General features: G+C 44.8%; 1 protein-coding gene across 1 annotated transcript; it reads right to left on the bottom strand.

The window, feature by feature from the left end:
- Positions 1-123: 123 nt before the first annotated feature.
- Positions 124-19,063, bottom strand: LOC133974841 (protein Niban 2-like). The gene is made up of 14 exons (XM_062412622.1): positions 18,874-19,063; positions 14,840-14,970; positions 13,276-13,404; positions 13,083-13,188; positions 12,808-12,975; positions 7,267-7,382; positions 5,680-5,784; positions 5,442-5,604; positions 4,129-4,316; positions 3,488-3,643; positions 3,206-3,319; positions 2,778-2,885; positions 2,461-2,572; positions 124-2,357 (listed from the first exon to the last, which is right to left on the bottom strand). The coding sequence occupies exons 1-14, from the start codon at positions 18,926-18,928 to the stop codon at positions 1,450-1,452; spliced, it is 2,559 nt and encodes an 852-aa protein (XP_062268606.1). The 5' UTR covers positions 18,929-19,063; the 3' UTR covers positions 124-1,449.
- Between the last annotated feature and the right edge of the window lie 1,192 nt (positions 19,064-20,255).

Raw genomic sequence — 20,255 nt, 5'->3', positions numbered from 1 at the left:
TAGCACTTTTATTTAAAGCTCCTAAAGTTTCCTATAATCTTGTAAAAGATAAGTTGTAGGAATTATATCATGAAAAAATTATTCCAGGAAGCATCTGAGAAAACTATGCGAACATGACCCACCTTTAAAATACAGACGGATTTATTTAGTAATTAAAGTCTAATATTTACAATTTATCGAACCTCTTGCATCTTCAGCGACTCTTTCATTAAACACAGAGAGACAACAATTGTTTATATGAATGTGAGCAAAAGTGTCAGTGATTCTTTCACATGTATTCTTACACTGGGAAGGACGTCACATAGTCTTAATGGAAAAGCCAGTTTATCCCAGTCACATAGAAGAACACCAGACGTCTGTAGAGTTGGACACCAACAAAGCAGTGAACATGTTTGACTTTGAGTTGAACTCTCCCTTTACCCAGAAGAGATAGAATTAAATAATAAAAGAGAAAAAGGAGTCACTCTTTTGTCTTGTAATCACTGAGACAGCGTGCTCTAATTACAAGTTCATCAAAATCCTACAAGTCCAAAATGTTTAGAGTCGAGTGAAAAGTCACGAGAGTGTTCTGGTTATTCCCCCCCAGAGGAATAAAATGGAAGAATCACTGTGGAAGTAAAAATCATCCCTGAAACGTGTTGAAACATAAAGGCCATTTTGCAAATTTAAGAAATGCTTGCATGGTTAACAAATTAAATGTTTAAAATAACATTTCACAAACAAGGAAAAGAATATGTTTAATAAAGAAACAGTTGTTTAAAAGCAGTGATTCCCGACCTCGCAGGGTCAGAAGATAAACTAAAATATTCAAATTAAAATAATAAGTGTCTGAACAGGGACGGAATTGATTTTTGTGTGAAATTTCCTCGATGACTTTCATGACTCATTTTCTGTTAAAAGTATGAAAATGCCCCTGCTGGAAGCATCTGTGGAATGGTTACAGCACCCCCTGCTGCCCAGGTAGAGGCTGCGCTCATTAGAGGACGACTCATCTACCTGCACTGTAGTCAAATCTGAACGCTAAAACGCTTTAAACGCTAACATACATGAAATCTGAGATAAATTGAGATAATATCAATCTGATCTTATTACCTACTCAAACAATCCCCTTAGTGTCATTAGAGAACTTCCATAACTTAGATGAAAAGAGGACGATCACAATAAAATATTGGCGAACACCACTTTGTGAAAGTGGTCTCTGAAAGGAGCCGTATTCAAATAAATGAGGAATCTGTAGAGTTTTATTGTCGTTTAGAGAAAACGTGCAGAGAGGAACCAGTCTCCAGAGAGATGTTTCAGAAAGGGACGGGGGGGAGTTGGTTTTTGAAGTGTGCAACTATAAACAATTAAACCTTTAAATAAAATCTGAATTCTTTCCTCTCCTGTTCCGTCTGTTTCCTGTCTGCAGTTTGTCTCCAGTTTCATACTCATGTCCAGAACATCGTCTTCCTACGCTAAAGTCACTTCCACGTCCACGGGGTCGATGACTTTGTCCTCCCCACTCAGGCCGTTTGTGATTGGCTGAGGCTCAATTTCCTCCGCCTCCATGTTGGTCAGCGACTGGAAGCCGCTGTCTTCTCGCGAGCTGGACTCTGTCGGCACTGGTGCTGACTCCAGATCTGATTCTGCCGCAGAGACCTCCGCAATCAGTCCACTGTCGTCTTCCTGTGCCGCCAAATGAATTTCCTCAGGGACGTTCTTGATGGCCACCTCCTCCTGCGCCTCCTTATCAGCCTTCTCCTTCATGCTTCCTACCAGCTGCCTGAGGATTGCATGCGGGGACGTCTTGTCTCGTAGAGATCTCCTGGGGACGTCCTCCACTATGGTGGTGACGTGTGTCACCTCCTCCTGTACTCCGTCCTCCGAGGTGAGGATGCCTCTGGTCGGCTGTGTCCCTTTGGGGACGTCGCTCTCCTTCTCCTCTGACTCCGGCACCACCATCTCCACTATCGGATTAATAAGGTCCCTGATTAAATTCACGCTATCAGGAGACATGGGTTCTTTGGGAAGGTCCTCGTTCTCCTCATCCTCCTCTTGGTACTCCATGTTTTTGTCAAACACCTCGCTGTCCTCCTCCTCCGGGATGATCTCCTCCCCTGGAACCTCCAGACAGGACTCGTAGGGCAGAGGCACCCCATCCAGCTGGATCATTGACACCACCTGCCGCCGTCTACTCTTAGAACCCCCTCCTTCAATCACACCGACCACAGAGCCTTCGTGCTCCTCCTCCCCGAACTTGGTGGCCCAGTCCACCGAGGGGTTCTCTCCCAGCAGGTGCAGGTTGGGGTCGCTGTTTGTCAGGACGATGCTGTCCCTGTACAGGTTGTGTCTCCTCTGGACGGCCGCCTCCTTCACAGCTGGACACGTAAAGACACAAGACAATCAATCACTGTGCTCACGAGTCAGATTTCACGATATCACACGTCTCTACAGCTACAGCTTTTATTTCTTCTTCCTCACCCATCATTATGTCCTTGGTGACAGAATGCAGCACCACCTCCTCGAACATGTTCTCCACCAGCAGAAAGCGGGAGAAGTCCTCAAAGATCAGCTCTTTGAAACGAGGCAGCTCCTGAAGAAGGAAGAGACACTAATGAGTTACTGCTTTATTGTTTCTGATGCCTTCAGTTATCACCGATCCCCGAACATCCTGAGGAAACTCATTGATGTCCATCAGACTCCTTGATACAGAGTCATATCAGCCTTGTTCACAGGTGGAAACAGTCTCAGTACTACAAGCAGTAATGGGGATGATGTGAGTGTTGGATTCTACTCACAGGTGAGCAGGAGGGTGACAGCTGCTGGAGCATGAACGGGATGATGATCTGCAGCAGAGCCTCCCTGAAGAACTTCTTTCTCACTGTGCTGCTGTCGTAATCATATTTCTGACGGGAAGGAACCAGACATGCATTTTAAAGATGAGACCAATAACAGCTCTTCTACCTGTTGCACAAACCATATTTCAACAATTTATTCTTTAGACTCAAGATTCAAATATATAGTGCATCTAGATACATGACTTATCTTGGTATATATACAAATTAACTTAACTAACCATCTCTGTATCTGGGTGGAGGAAGGAAACCTCAAATTTAACCATCATGGTTCAGGACCACAAAAAATAACTAAAACCTTTGGTTAGGGGGCTGATGTAGCTTCCAGCTGGAAGTCATAAACAGATATGTCACTACTTTGTCAGCTTAACCTTGATAACCCTGTCCTGGCATCGCTGGATGGTCTTGCACATGTCATCTTCTCCTTTTCCCTCCAAGCTCTGGTGCAGCAGCTGCTCGAATGTGTAAACAGCGTTGTCCATTTGCTGTGAAAACATCAACAAATAGCTTCAAGTTGTGCAGACGTATCCAGGTCACATCTTGTCCAGCAGGGGGGAGTAGAGACTTCCCCGCGCTGTCCATGTTTTCTGCTGATGGTGGTGAATCCTGATTCTTTGAGTCATAAACAGAGTAAAGATCTGTGACTCCCTCACCTCCCTCATGAGGATCTGAGCTCTGCTGACGAACACGGAGGGACTGCCGACCTCGAACCTCTGCTGCAGCCCCTCCAGGTTCAGCTGCTCCACCTGCTCGTAGCAGCTCTGCATCTTCACGGGGTGGAAGGCGAGCATGGACAGTCTCTCCAAGTGCTGGGGGGGAGGGGGGGGGGCGTGCATTCAGACCAAAACAGAAAAAGGTTGATTGTTCAGGATCAATACTGTAAAGCTGTCATGTGTAAAAAGCAGAAATGAGGAAACTTTTCAGCTCATTGTTTTGATTTTCGAGAATCAACCATAACTCTGATAGACGATAACACATCTGTGTCGTCCATCTGTTCTTCCTCTTTATTACAATGGTTATCTAACAGCTCGTCTTGACTGATCAGTGGGGGGACACCAGGAGACACGTTAAAGGAGACATTTTGCACATGTCAAAGTTTATAATTTCTAACTAGGGTCATTTATGGAAAATGTTTTAATTCTCTAATGTTCAGGAAACTAGTCTTTCCTCATCCTGTCTATTGCTGCTGCTCCTCTTGTCAGCCTCTGCCTGGAACACTTGGTTTTAGCTCCTGATAAAGCCCAGACTGCTCTGATTGGCATCATAGACTCGCGGCCAATTAAGCGTAACTCACGTCTCCCATTTTGTCCTTGCTCCCTCCGTTGAGCGAGTTCTTGCTGATCTCCACCAGCTCCTTGAAGAAAACCTCCCTGACCTCCGAGAAGCCCCTGCTGGTGGGCTCCATCAGGGCCTCCAGGATGGAGCTGATGTACGGCTGGATGCTGGTTCGCAGGAGTGGCTCCGTCTTTGGCAACACCAGAGCTGCAAGGCGCGGAGGGTGAGAAGAACAACACTCATGGTAAGGTGCTGCAGCTTGTAAATAAGTGACACACGAGTAGAGCATTGTTTGATGCCCGGCTGACGTCGCTGGTATGTGTGCTATGATGTTTGAGTCAACACTCGGTTTCCAAGGAGGCCCGGCACCTTTCATTTTCACCTCACTCTCAGAAACGCCCAATCGTTAGACATGTGACCTCTCTACTGAAAGAGAGCGATGAAGTAAAGATCACAGCTGGAATGTAACCTCTGACATCTGCACGTGAAGCGACTCTGCATCTTTTTGCACATTCGCCTTATATAGAATCGTATCTGTGAGATAAAGTCCCAAATGGCCCATGAGGTGCAGGTGATGGAATGCAGCTCTGCCACTTCAGGGGGAAACAGTACGTATGAAAAAAATGAGCGGCCGGTGCCAGATTAACTTTTGAAGAGGAATTTGACGAGAGGCACTCAAAAGAGGGGGGGGGGGGGGACTGTCCCTGGCGCTGGCAGCCAATCAAACAGAAAGGAGGGAAACAAAGAACAACGTGAGGAGGAACAGAAAAAGACTCAAACACGAAACAGGCGTTCGGTTACAGACGACCACGTTATCACCCCCGTGTCAAAATGCACTCTGGGGGATTTTGAGCACCGATGTGGCGATGTTCAGTGACCAGAGCCACCGCCTTGCTGTGCCAGTAATCCCCTGAGCCGGTGAAACCACGGCTACACCTCACCGAGGCAAACAGTGGGTGAGCAATGAAGCATGCACTTGAGGGTTGGTAAGATCGTGTTACACGGCACAGCAAGCAACATGTCAACCAAGTCCCTGTGCAAAGCATGTCGGATGCGTGAAGATGTAAACTGCTGAAACTATAAAGTATCAGAGACGAACTATTCACACTTTTTCTTTCCTTTCTAATCATTGCTCTAAATTTGATCCTTAAATATATATATATTTTGCTAATTTACTAAAGATATCTAGAGTTTTAATCCTCAATAGGGTTTTAAAAAGTCTAAAATTCAATCATCTGAATTTCAGGCCTTTAAACTTCTTGGTAATTCTTCCCTCAGCAGAAACCGTTGTTGCTCAGATCCTTTTCGAGCCTCAGGCAGATCCCCAGTCACCTTGTATCTTGCTGCTGACGTGTTCTTTGGACGTGATGATCTGGTCCATGTCCGTCCGCAGCCTGGCGTCCAGCTGAACCCTCTGGGCCTCGCAGCCGTCCACCATGGCGCCGTACTGGTTCTTGGTCTGAGATAACACCTGCTTGTACACAGCGTCGGAGACCTGGAGGAGAGAGAGAGAGCGTCACTGGTCTGGACTGGTTTGCTTCTCTCGCCGCAGAGTGCGACAGCAACTCACCAACATCCAGTGCCTCTGCCTCTGCTGCATTTTCCCCTTCAGACGAGGACCAATCACGTTTCTTAATTCAGGGTGAAGAGTCTCCATCACCAGATTAGCCAGAATCTGTACACACACAACACACATTATTATATTAAGAGTAATTTTATGTGTAAGTAGATAAAACAAAAGAAAGAACATGTTTTGAAGAAACTCCTTTAAGATGTTCTTGAGATAAAAGGCAAAAAATATGATTTGTAAAGTCACCTTTGACTTTTTATGACAGAAATTCGAATCCCTTCCTTCTTGAGTCAAACTGAACATTCGTAAAAATAATTGAATAAAATCCATCAAGGTGTTTTTGAGATATCATGTTCACAATGGGATGAAACCATAATGCCTCCAACCACTGTCATAATAATTCATCTGATTGTGTTGTATCAGCTTTCCTTCTTCCTGATGCTTCTCGTGGTTCTTACTGTGACGGCCACAGGATGCTGTTGTTACTGAGGCAATGTGCCAACTGGGGACTTTTATTTTGTTAGACGGGGACAGGGGGGACGGGTGTGAAGGGGGGGTGTAGTGGAAAAACAAGCGAGAAACTGAAATAAACCTGGAAAACATGCAGCCTTTTCCTGAGTGGTTACGTGGATACAGTGGAGTGATTGAGATGATACACAGCTGGATAAAGAGAAGCAGGGAGGCAGGTCTCTGTGGCACAACACACACACACACACACACACACACAAACACACACCAGGTTCTAACTAAGCTAAACTAAATATTTGGCCGGGTAATGTGCGGCTGTGACCAAAGCGTAACTATTTTTTCCTACCCAGGAACAGAAAGGCCTGACAAACAAAAGGTTTATTGTTGTAATGTTTGACTAAAAGCTTGTTTGACTGAGAGCAGCAGATGAAATGATAACGTGTCTGTATTATCGATGTATTATTATTTGATATCTCACACGTTAATGTATTTTATTCCAGTTTTAATGTCAATAGCCCCAAAATAGCCCCACAGTTGCAACCTATAAATACAAATACTGTTATGTTCGTGGAGCTAGAAGGAAACTGGTTTAATGACAGAGGTGACGTTCACACACACACACACACTGTGGAGCTGGGGCTGGTGCAGGAGACTGAAAGGGCCTCATTCACGGTGGAGACCCCATTCAACAGTGTGAGAGGACGCATGTGCACGTGAGGGGTGGGGTCCTGCTGCCGTGTCTTTGAAGGTCTTGTGTGGCTGCCTTCTTGTTCTCGAGTGTGAGGGGAGGGCGTCAGCTGGAGGTAGATGATGAAGTGTTTTCTTGAGGAAAAGCTTTTTCTCTCCGGAAAGCAGCGCTGCCTCTGAAAAATCTGGATCATCCATCATCCATCTGAGGAAGTTGAACTATGACCTTGAGCTGAACTGAGGACTTTAGGGGTCATAGCTTGTTTAAATGGAGAAAGTAACTCCCCACAGATGTAAATAAAGATGGATGATGCGTTTCCACTTCCTCTCCTCGTACACAAATGCGAAACTATCTTGGATGAAGCTGCCGCCATCTTGCACCTTTGAAACCAAATGTGGTGATAAGAACTACATTAATGCTGAGATCCTGACCTGTGGGGGGGCTCCACACATCATGTCCCAGGTCCCGTAGTGTCCCTTGTTCTGCCTGTGGTGTCTCACAGCGTCGGTGAAGGCGGGCGTCTCAACGGTGCTGTCCTCTGACAGACCTGGTGGGGGCAGGAGAGAGCAGAGCAGACGTTTGTTAACATTGATTAAAGGACAACCCCCCCCCCCATCAATTGTTATTTATTTTTATCTGAATTATTCTGCATCAACATCTAAATAAACGTTTTAACTTGTTGTTAGTTCCTCGGGTTCAGGGATTCTCCGTCTCGACAGTTAAACATGAGTCACCTATGTGTTTAAATCTGGCCGGCGCTCTGCTCAGTCCAGGACAACACAACACAACACACACTCAGGCTGTTATCACACACACGGCTGTGTCATCCCCCCCAAAAACAGGAAGATGTTGGCGTGTTGCTGGGAGGACGGTTTTCATGTGGTTGCTTCACTCACCGCCCCACCCAGCCAACAGGGCAACAGAAGCAGCTCAACAAACACGCGTGTTTTTTTTGAGGAAGTTGGTTCTTGACATGTATTTGTGTTACGGGCGTACGTCAGTAGCTGAAGAGCTGCCTCTCTCCAGTCCCTCACAACAGAGTGTAAACTGGTGAAATTAATAGGACTTGGCTATAATTAGCAGTTTCACAACTTTATATTAAAGAGTTACATGATTCCCTTGTGTTTTCTGATGCACCAATGTGTAATTGGAGGATTGTTCAGCTCTTTTCATCCTTTCAGACGTTGTTGTTAAGTCACTTAGATCCCAAGTTTTCACATTCTGACTCTGACTGAAGCTCCTGATCTGTGTCTGCTGGTTTTGTTCACACTGTATTGCCGCTACATGATTGGCCGGCTGGATAAACAAGTGTCCACGTGTTCCTAATAAAGTGCTCAGTCAGTTCATTCATATATTGTCTATAGTCTGTTTTCCTTCTTGTTGTGATTTGGCTGATCTGCTGTGAAATCAGATGACATATGACAACTGCAGTTCCCTGTTTTGCGTTGTGCATGAACGGACGTGGAACACGCCTGAGCGACGGTCGGGTCACGTGTCAGGTTTGTCATGCACAACTAAAGACGTGCACGTGTGTTGCCTGAGCGCGGGTCAAGTCGTACGGCTGTGACTCAGAGGAGGCTGACAAAGACAGGAAGTGGCCTGAGAGTGGAGCCGCGGGTAGACGCAGCACAGACAGGAAGCCGTCTGTGCTGCCGGCTCAGTAACTCAGGCTGAGGGTTCGCTTGTTTTGGCCCCAGTGGATTCACTGGATACTGAGGTTCGGATCCCAGTGGGAAAACAACTGTCCTGCTGGTAGGTGGGCGGATTATCACTGGGGAGATGCACAAGGCCGATGGTTCGGACACTTCCAGACCATAGACTGTAAATAAAGACAAACTTCCTCCCACCTTCCAGAAACGATCCCGGATATGAACATTTCCATTTGGTGCAGATAACATCATTCGGAGCCAGAGCAGCGAGAGCCAATCACGTCTCAGCCGTCAATCACCTCATTTTTATTCCATCAAATATCTAATCACAAACAAATTTACCTGAACAAGTGAACTTTAACATAGATCAGTGTGATAAGAACCAGCTAGCTAACCAGAATGCAGGAAAACATCTTGAGGAAAAGGAATTTGAAACGCACTCTGATTACACGGAGGTGGTGGAGTTTAACCAATACTGCAGCTGGCCACCAGGGGGCGATCCAGATGCTTTGGCTTCACTTTTGAGGAGCCGTCATGTTTATCTCCATCTTTGTCTACAGTCTGTTTTGTTTATTTGCTTTGTTGACAACTTGACAGAACAATAACCCACTTTTTTAAACCTCTCCTATCTCTTAAAGCCTCTTGGAAACTTCTTGTTTCATATTTAACTCGTGTCCCAGTAGGAACACCCAGAACCTACAGAACCAGTAGATTAGTAGGTGATGACGGATTGTTGACCCACTGTACAGTTCATAATCTCCTGTTGTGGCCGTGACAGGAAGTTGTGGGGAAATTCTTAGAGTGCTTTGTGATGACTCGTTGGGTTTTCACCTTCCACATTCCAAACCTTTGTGTTGATCATTCGATGTTGTAAAATACATTCCAGCTATAACCTTTAAAAAAGTATTTAAGCAGTGATTTGAATTCTTCTAAGGTTCATATTTGGGGCCAGATCACCAGTGTAAAAAACGGCTGAAAGGGAATTCCTCTACATTTCAAGTTAATTGCTTTTTTTTAATGAGAACTTTCCTCTCGTCAGAATAAGAAAAACATTTTTCAATGAACTGGCCGAGCCCGTAAACTGCTCAACATTCTCCATGTGTCTGAACCAAGCAAGATCAAGGAGCACATTAGAGCTTCTCTTTAGTGTAAGTATGTGTGTGTGTGTGTGTGTGTGTGTGTGTGTGTGTGTGTGTGTGCACTTTAACAAACAGCACATGTGGCAGCATTTACCACGCTCTTTTTATTTGAGGCATTTCCCTCCCTGCCTTGCTCACCACGCTCCGGTTGGTGGGATCTTAGCAGAAGCCAGGGCAGAGCTCCCAGGCCTTCATATCCTCAAGTGTGTGTGTGTCAGTGTGTGTGTGTGTGTCTGTCTTTGTGTGTGTGTGAGCAGTATCTTTCTCTGTTTTCATACATTTGACATTTAAAACCCATTACGCAGTTTAGATGTCAAACATGGTTTAATCCGACTTCAGCTTCTCGGCCACCTGCCTCGGTTTGGACGCTTGTTTTAAACCTTTGCCTCAAACACTCTCTCTTCTGCTGCTGCTCCCGCTGACATGCATGAGTAGTGTTCCTCCATATGGTTCAGCTCTGTGGAGCCAGCGGAACCCACAGTACAATAAACACTGAGTGGAACCCACCATCAGCCGCAGACATCAGGGACACATGACTGGAGAGGTGAGTCCAGCAGATCTATGTCTCCAGCAGCAGCAGGACGGGGACGGGGACACCACACTACAGATAACCATCATGACGCATAATGACACAAATAGAGGCTGTGGGGGGGTGCTGTGATGTGATGGTGTTTCTCCAGCTCACAGCAGTGTTGGATTACTAACATGCTTCCCTGCAGCCGGACCTGGGATCTGATGAGCAGGTCACTTTGCAAATGTTACCAAGATGCAAAGCGGCAGCCGATCTTTTCATCGGAGAGATATTTAAAATAAAACAAAAGCCGCTTTCGTGGATTCAAATGGTCAGAGTTTAACTTGTGGTTCACACTTGAATAGTATCTGAGTTCAGCCGAAGAGCTGCTTTGCATGAAGCTTCTCCTTCGTGGCCACTGCAGCAGGTTAATGTTTGAATTCAGAGGTGACTCATCACTTATGTACATTAGGAAATAAAGAGCTCAGCCTTTTATATATTTCTTTAAGCTAGTAAAGATTTACTGTATAAGCATTAGAGTGGATAGATACTGGCTTTTAGGGATTAATGCCGATACCAAAAGTAAACAAATACCACTATGATATCAGGCTTTAAATATACAATATTCCTCACGTAAAATATAAGAAACAGTGGTCCTGTCTGCAAACATAAACGCAGATACCGATGTGTCCTTGATATCCTGTCTCTATTCAGCTGTGTATAAAGTGTTTGTGTACAGTTCATGTGAATGTGTGTGTGTACAGTTCATGTGAATGTGTGTGTGTACAGGTCTAATGACTGAGAGGAACTGGAGCGAGTTCAGGGGTCGGGCTGTAAAAACCAATCATCACCCTCAGGAAAAAAAACTCCTTTACTGGTTCTCTGCTTTTCCTCCACGACACCAGCGAGGTGGAGGTGGGACTGGGCGTGTCGGCACAGGCCCCAAACCCCATGAATGCCAGTCCACACTTCCAGCAGCCGCGGTGACAGCACACACACAACAGGCTCCTGCAGCCCAGCCTCTCCACTGGAATGTACAGCAGCGACTGTGGCGAGCCCGGGCAGGCCGCCTTGGGAAGTGAGGAGCTGAAGTTTGATTTCAAATTAATTCAAATCTGGTATTTAACTCACCTTCAGCAAAATAAGGAACCCCCCCCCCCCCCCCCCTCACTTGTTGCTGCTGTCGTTTATTTGGCTCCTCTCACTTCACTACATGCGATGGATGTGTTCAAACAATTACTGGAGATAAAGCCACTGTTGGCATGTTGTTGTGTGATTAAGGAGGCTTTGACTACACGCAGCACAGTGGTTGCAAAAACAAGGTCGGATCAGGTTAGGCAACTTTGTCGGTGTGTGGATGAGCGGAGAACCAACGTGTCGTTTCATTCACTTCAAAGGTTCGATTCCAGTCGTGATGCAGGACCGACACTGACTCTCAATCACACTTTCAGACGTGTTGGTGCTTCTAATGCCCCCCCCCACCCGACTGCGGCTGCTTGTGTGTAATCATCATCCAACCCAACGAGAGCCTGCAGCGATCCCAGACAGATTCAACCATACGTCGGCTCCACGCAGTCGGAGCCTGGTGTCACACCCACAGGCGTTTCACATGCTTGTGTATGTACGTGTTGGAGGATTGAGGGTCAGCCGAGGTAGAGTGTCGTGTTGGTGGATCAGATCTTACGCCTGTTTAAGAATGTAGACGATCGAGGTGCTGTGCTGCCAAAATATCTGGAGTCGATAATAATAAGATGTGTTTCATCTCCTCAGAGTTGAATGAAATCATTAGTTTAAATGTATTTAAAACACTTTACAACGACTCAGGTTAATTTTCAGGAAGATCCTTAAAAAAGATGAATCCTGATGATAAAACATAAACAAATAAATCAAATAAATAATTCACGCTTGATGCTTTCGCAGCCAGTGGAGCTCAACATGCCTGATCACGCTTCACTGCAGCAACCGTCTGTTTGTTGTTTTGTGTTATGATCCTGACTTCCCCAAAAAGCTGCACTTTCTGATTCTCTCTGAGTCTAAATAAAGTACACAACCGAACATGAGATGACACCTGCACAAACACGAGCTTGCAAGTAACCAACCAGGAAGCAGGGCAATCCTTTCTACCAATTATCACAAAGTTGTGTTGTCGAGAGATACAGCTCGACAACTTGACCAAACAATGGACGACCTCCTCATGATGGGTTCTCACAAACGTCCTTCAGGGATGTGGACTCGCAACATTTTAAAACTCTGATCCCCAACACGACAACACGCCTCGCTCACATTAAGAAAACAAACACAACTCATTCCTGCAGCATCTCATATTCCTCGATCCACCAGCTCACCCAGATGGAATGTGAGGACTTAACACTGCGACACAGTCAGACGCACACACCTTGGTCTTAATCACCAACAAAAGGTAGAGTGACAATTATCACACAGGGGACAATGAAGACACTGAGAAACCGTCCATGAGCTGACATGAGCCTTTCACAGACATTTATCGGAATAAATATTTTATGTATTTGGTTGTTATTGTTTTTTTTTAAATTAATTTGAGTTCTAATACTTGAACGTGTTTTCTTTTTATTTATACTTGTTAATTCCTATTCGTTCAGGTGAGATTATCGTGTGTGTGTGTGTCTGTGTGTGTCTATCTGTGTGTGTTGATACCGTTGTTGCAGTGCCGGACACAGTCCTGCAGCACGGCGTGCCACTTCTTCTGCTCCTTCTCCGTCATCACACAGAAGTAGTGGTGTCGGGCGTACGGGTGCCACAGGATGAGCGGGAACTGGGTCGCGACCTTGATGAACGGATGACTGCCGACTCGGGCCTTGATCCCTGCAGCAGGTCACATGACAGGACAACAGGAAACCAGAAGATTCAGAAGGTGAAGTGCAGAACAAGCAGGTGCAGCAGGGATGGAACATGTAGTGTCCGTGTCTGACCTGGCAGGCTGGTGTTCATCAGCTGCAGGTACTCCTCCATGGAGGTCAGGGCCTTGTACCCGGCACAGTGGATGGTCACTTTCGGATGCAGCTCCCGGTCGTGTGCCTGTCGGAGAGAGAAGCCAAACACACCGAGCGCTTTCAGCACAAGAGCCTGAATCAACAGAGACCGACCAGTGATAGAAAAACTCACAGTTTTACTCTCATAGAGGTCGAAGCTGTAGGTGCTCGGCACCGACACGAAGCGATTCCTCCACTTCCTGTTCTCCTCCAGGTACTGGAACAGACTCCCCGAGAAAATGGTCCGGCCCGCCAGGGGGTCCTGAAAGATAACAGACCCTCAGCACTAAGACATGATACAACAGATATGTCACTGCTGATATTGAGGTTTTAATAAATAACGACGCGGTTTGATATTTAATAGTTTAATCACGGGTTTCAATGCTGTCATCTTTTAATAATGTTCTCATTGTGATCTCCTTTAATTGTGCAAGAGACCTGATGACAAGCCAGTTGTTACCAAACATGGGAGGTGCAGTATTTGCACAAGGATTCTCACCACACGTTGTGGTTTTGGTTTTCTTGTCTGAGATCAAATGATCCTGGGACTCAGGGGGACGGACGGGACGAGACAGACGCAGGACGAGCAACAACTGAAGACGCTTTATTACACAGCAGACTGACGGCTGTAGAGCAGAGAGAAAGGGATGATCCTGTACAGTATTCACCTGGATTGTATTTACTTGTTAAGGTTTTTTTGACATTAAAACCAAAGCTTGAACATGGGGAGGGCGAGTGGGACAGGATATGAAAATGTTATATTGAGTCAAATAAGCCGATTGGGAAGTAAAGGGCTCCGGTGTGTATTTGTATTTGCACGATGAATCATTTTGCGTTTCTGTCCCGAGCAGCCGTCCTCCACATAACGAAGGCAGCAGATGAACGACTATAATAGAATCACAAACAGCGTCTCCACTCGTGTGTGAAATCTGCTCCACTTTCCCCCCCCGGGCGAGAACGAGAGGAACAGATGAACCAGGGAGGTGGAGCGGGGGGGGGGTTCCCATGGTTAGGTGATGTGTCCGAGCACGTCGACCCCGGGATGAGCTCACTCAACCAGTTCGTGAGCATCATCGAGCTCCGTCGGCCGAACAAAGCTCGTACTGATGGAAGCTAACGAATCGTTTAGCTCCAAACAAACGTGTGAATTTATCCTCGGACGCAGAAGCTGGAGAAATTAATCTTCCTCAATTTCTGAAACACTCTTTTTAATTTCCTAATTTCTAAATAAAAAACTCGACAGATTAGCCTCATGTTAATTATTTGCCTTAATTACAACATTAATTATTTAATAAGTTAATTATTTGATCAGGGTTTACAAACGACCTTCAGGTTTTGATGACCGGGCTAAAACATGGACTTTAAATAAAGATGGACGACGCGTCTCCGCTTCCTCCCACTGTCCAGAAATTAAGCCAAAATATTGATATACTAACATATCGGTGGTGAGCTTCATGACCTATACTGCTACCAGCCACCAGAGGGCGATCAAGACCCTTTGGCTTCAATTTTGGGGAGCCATCATGTCGGCCATCTTTATTTTCAGTCTGTGGTCTAAACTGGGTTCAAACCGTTGTGCACGTCGGACTGGATTTATTCCTCAATATCCGATGCCACATCAGGTTAGTTTCAGACATGATTAAGATCCAGTCGGGGGTGGAGGCCTCTTTCTATCGGATGCTTTCGGAGGAACTCGCCTGTCGGTGCAGCAGCTGCGACTGCGCCCCCCCTCCTCCTTCGATCTCGTAGCGGACGCTGTTGAAGAGAGCGACGGCGTACTGCTGCTCGTACACGTCGCTGAACTCCTTCATCACGTCTCTGGTCCGAGCTGCAGGACACACACACGAGATCAGGAAAACAAACTTTACAACATACCACACAAACTGAGCACGGTTCCATTTGGTGAAATATAGAAGGTAGAACGTTAGAAATCCACCCGGTTGTAAAGTAAAATGTTTTTAGTTTGTATTTGAATTCATATTTGGTTGTTAAACATTGACTGAGTGAGAATAGAAGGACGTTGATAAAGTTCTGCTGCTATCAGCTCTTCAGGAAATGTGTCATATAGTCAAATTTTCAATTAGATAGAGACTCAGCAAACATTGGATCAGTCACGTCTGTGTCACACGTCCGTCTTCAGTGATCAACGCACTCAAAAGACATTTGAATGTTATTACTGCTCAGCTATGAGTCAATATTTGATGAGAGGTGAATACGCACTAGTTTAAAATGTCTTGTTTCATGGTTACACAATAAAATATTTAAACCCAAGTAAACACACTTTAATAACTGCACTATTCCTTGAAATATAAACGGATATTCGGTCACAATAGTTTTATAAATTCATCTTCCTTCCCAATTCAGCCTGAGCGTTAATTTAAAGACTATTTTTCTTATAAATTTAATATTTGTGGGATTAACAAACTCCTTAGTGGAAATAATAAAAGTTAGAGTCTCAGGTTTGAGAAGAAGCTGAGTCATTTTGGGGATCAGTTTTATTGAATCATTGTTTTTCTCTGCTTGACTCAGCATTTCTCTCCCACCACTGCAGGAAGCATCTTATAAATAAAGTAGGAACGTGCAGAAGGAGACACGAGCTTTCACCAAACTCTCAAAGTGTGATTTAACCGACCGGAGCTTTATGACTCGGTCAGACGAGTGTCGGTCGGATTTGTTTGTGGAAGAGACTACGCAGGAAGGAGGGAGGAGGCGGTGGGCGGCCTGCAGTGGGAGAGCAGGAAGGAAAGAGCTGACAGGACAGGACACACGTGGAGGGAATGTGGAGGAGAAGGGAGGACGGAGGACACACAATTAAAAACATCATGTCAGACCAGTGGGGGGGGATGAGTGGACGGGTTAGAAGGTCACAGGAAGATGGTGAGACGGCTGAAACAATGTTTAACTCCTGGATGAAGATTTGAAACTTCCACCGTATATATGTGAGCTCCCCATTTCAAACGGGAGGACTCTGGGTATTTTCCACTGGTCCTACCGGTGCCAAAGTCAGCAGACTGGGACTCGGCACATGGACTTTTTAGGGCAGTTTGGAAATTGGAATTTGGGAGCAAAGACCACATCATAAATCACACACCCAATTCTCTGCTCCAGTGTAAGTGCACACACCAAAATCCAGATCTTCACTTGTTTGTGACCCTTTATTTTCAAAGAGCCAAGGCCTCCTGACATGTGTTTATGGAGGGGGTTCATCCTCTGGGAACCATGAGTGCAATATCTCCTTAAATTAAATCACGCTGCACCAAGTTCCCGTCACTCGTGTGTTCATGTCTCAGGTGAAAGTGTTGTTCAGAGACCTGATATCTGTGTGTGTGTGTGTAGTTTGTGCGTCTGGGCCTTGGCTGAAGAACATGCTCCACTGACCACCACTCGCTTTTTCCTTTCTTCGTTGTTTATCAGCAGGATAACGCAAAAACAATTGAACGGATTTCCACTCGAGAAAGAATGTTGCTGCAGATCCAGGAACTGTTTCATCACTTTCTTTAACAGTGTGAGAGTTTTTTGACCTTTTCACATCTTTTCCCGGGGAAGAATTAATTGATCGTGTTTGAAAAGGTTAATGTTTGACGCTGCTGACGCCTGCAGCAGTAGCAGATGAATGTCGGTGACCACACAGTTCTCTTGAAATGTGTACGTGTGTGTTTGTGTGTGTGTGCGTGTCTATGTGCACGTTGCGTTACTTTGTGTGGGCTCACCCGAGGGAGGAGATCATTTTGTGAAGATGTGCTGCAGCAGCGAGAATGAAGAAATCACATTTGCAGGGAGGAACACACTCCAAACATTACTCCCAGTGCAGAGTCATCCGAACAAACACACACACACACACACACAGACACACAAAGACAACATGCACACCCACTAACCAGAGGGGATTTGTGGCTTGTACTTTGAAGGACATACACTATTCATCCATGCACGTACATGCTCATCACAGGGAGGGCGTGTGACCAGCAGACAGTTCCAGCTAATAATCCTGTGACATGTTTCTACCTGCTTCACCTCTGCAGCTTCTCTCACTTTCCTCTCCTCCTCTCTCACGGCTCTGCACTCCTTTCTTTCTCTCAGGAGATATATTGCACATGTTATGTAATTTTATTATTTCAATCCAAGCTGATGACAGTGATACTAAATGACGCATGTGAGGAATGAGGAATGAATAACTGGAGCTCGCAGGTAGATGCACTGCACCACACCTTTGTCCTAAACAACACAGGCCAACTGAGATGAAACTAGTGAGTGGACTTTTAGAGATGAAATATATAAATTAATTCATTGTTTTCAAATAAATACAGTTTATTTTAATCTGCAGAAAGTCCCAAAGCTTAATGTGACATCTTCTTTTTACTTGTTTGGTCTGATGAGCACGTCAAACATCCAAGATGTGTTAATTGTGTTAAAGAAAGTGAATCCTCACATTTAAGATGATAAAACCAGAGATTATCTGACATTTATCCTTTATGGGTGATTTAAACGTTAATTAAATATGGTGTGTTGCTAAATTTGTCATTAATTTCAGCCGCATTGCAAAGTTCCAACACTTTTGTGATGTAAATAATGCATCAGCACCAGTTTTAGCCGCTAACATTGTTATCCTTCAAGTTTCTAACTATTTCTGAGAACATTTTTTTCCCGTGACCATCAACAACAAACCTCAAGGACACAATCATTGGTTTCTGGAAGTGGTTCCTTCATGCAAGTGTCTGGCTACCAGTAAACAGAATGACAATCCTGAACCTGTAGTGGTGCAGCTTCCTGAAACCACTCAGACACAGCAGTTTCTATGAAGCACGTCTCCGAGGGATGTAATTACCGAAGTCAAACTAAAGAACTAACTTTTCTCCAAAGTGAGGACGGTCTTATAATTTCATCTACACGTGCATGGGAGTCTCTTCTTCTGGTTCCTGCTCCTCGTGGAAACGATGACACAGACCTGCACGGTGGGAGGCTGCAGCAATCTGAGACCTAAATAGCACTCTGTCCCGAACTTATACAAACACGCTTCCCTCTGGGAAACCTACTTATTATCTCGGGGAAATGGGCCCTGCAGCCGAGCTGGAGGATTCAGGGGAGCAGAGCAACAGAGCTCAGATAGAAGTGACAGGAGAACAGGTGGGGGAGGAGGATTTTAAATAGAGCTAATGCACAATTTCTGCAGAGTTTCAGTTTCCATGAATCGGTTTTTAAAAGAAAAGTTTGTTTGTTCTAAAAATAGAGCTCAACTCAACAAGGGATATTGTGATTTCCCTTCTGGAAGATGTAGAAACTTAATAAAGCCGTAATGAAACTGCTTCTGAAGTTTCAGTGGATTTTCTCTCCTCGGTTTAGTTCAATAACTCGGTTTAAAATAAGTCTGTTTCATCTTGAAATAGAGTTTATTTTTGTACGATTCAGAACAAAAAGAAAAAAGGGAAAATCTAATAAGAACAATAAATCAGATATTGAGGTGATTTCCCTTCTGGAGGATATCACGACTTAATAAAGCTGTTTTTGAAGTTTCAAGTTAGTTTGATTACACTGTTACAACGAAGTTATTTTCCTCTGTAACGAGAGATCACTCCAGTATAGAGGCGTGTGTTTGTATGATTGACAGACAAAGGACATAATAGTGTAGTTATATCCCCACTGGAGATTTTAAACATCTAAAGCTATAGTAAACTTTTTTTAGGGCATTTCAGTCTGAAGATCAAAACTTTGTGAAGAGCAGCTCGTGTCTTACCTGTAATCATCTCCCTCCTGCCCTCATCCAGGTGAGAGGAAACCACGTCCCCCATGGTGAGATCCTCCAGGTACCCGAGCCTCGCACTGGTTTGTCCTCCAGGTCAAACTGGGCTGTGGTGGGAAACTTCCAGTAGAGTCGAATATCCACTGAGCCGCTGCGTAAAATAAAACTGTGCCACTTCTCCGGGTGAGAGTCTTCTCTCTGGAGGAGGAGGAGGAGGAGGAAGAGGAGGAGGTGAACACTGGGCTGGTTCACAGCCGCGTGCAGGACACACCCACTGGGAGTCATCACTGGTCCAACGTGTTCAGTCGGCGCTGCCAAGGGTGGGGCCAGAACCAGGAGCCTCACGGAGCAGCTTCAATACCCAGAGTGCACCTGGGTGTTGATAATGTTTCTGTTCAGTCTGTTCAACTGAACGGTTTTATCACTTTGCATTTAATTAACCAGCTCAATTAGAGGTTATCCTTTTTATCTCTATTAGACACATGAATATTTAAATGTCTGTGGTTCTGTCACGAGTGGAAAATGTTTTTCCATCCGGTCCTGGGAGGCGTTTTTCCAGATAGATGCTGCCCTCTGGTGGACAGTTTGTTTATTGAAGCCACATATTTTTGGATCATTTGAAAATAATGCTCACATAGAATTGATGAAATAGTGACAACCTTTATTTTATTGTTTTCAGAAAGTTTCCAGATCCTCCAAAAGTTTTTAAATATGGGGAAGTATCTGATATTGCTAGATATAATATTTATATAATATCAATGAGTTTCCAGCTTAATCACATCCCCTTTTAACTTCGTAGTTACATTGGCACCAGATTCTCTGATCCATACCTAAAGGTTGCCTTAATCAATAAATCCCACAATCAAAAACTCAGTGGCTGTATTAGGTTTAGGAATTTGAATGATCAAATGTTTATTTCGTGAAACATGGTTCATCAGATAAGAAGATGTGCTGACGATGATCTGTAAGGAAAAATATTCAAAGCAATTATCCTGATAATCTAGATTCAGGGATCATATTGAAAAAGTTTACGCTGGAACATAACATAACTTCATGAGCGGATCAGTAGAATATGATCAGGCTTCATTTCAATAATCGACAATTTCAAGTTATAGAGCAGAAATAGAACCTATAGATTATTGATTTCAGTTTGTCAGATGTGAGGATGAGCGGCTGCTTCTGTGATTTGGACGTTGGCTTCTTCTCTGGAGTTAAAAGCAGCCAATTAAAAACCATTCCTGTATTTATCATAACACTAGAAAGATGTGACACATATGAATATTTATTTTTTCACACGTTCAAACGTCTGGATGACATGTGGGATCTTCAGGGAGGTTGTGGAGGAAGTCGAGTGGATGTCAGAGGCCTCCTCCGGG

Source organism: Platichthys flesus, chromosome 19 (assembly GCF_949316205.1).
Source record: "Platichthys flesus chromosome 19, fPlaFle2.1, whole genome shotgun sequence".
In the NCBI taxonomy this organism is placed as follows: domain Eukaryota; kingdom Metazoa; phylum Chordata; class Actinopteri; order Pleuronectiformes; family Pleuronectidae; genus Platichthys; species Platichthys flesus.
The sequence above is the reverse complement of the archived record's forward strand: the minus strand, read 5'-3'. Positions and strand labels throughout refer to the sequence as shown.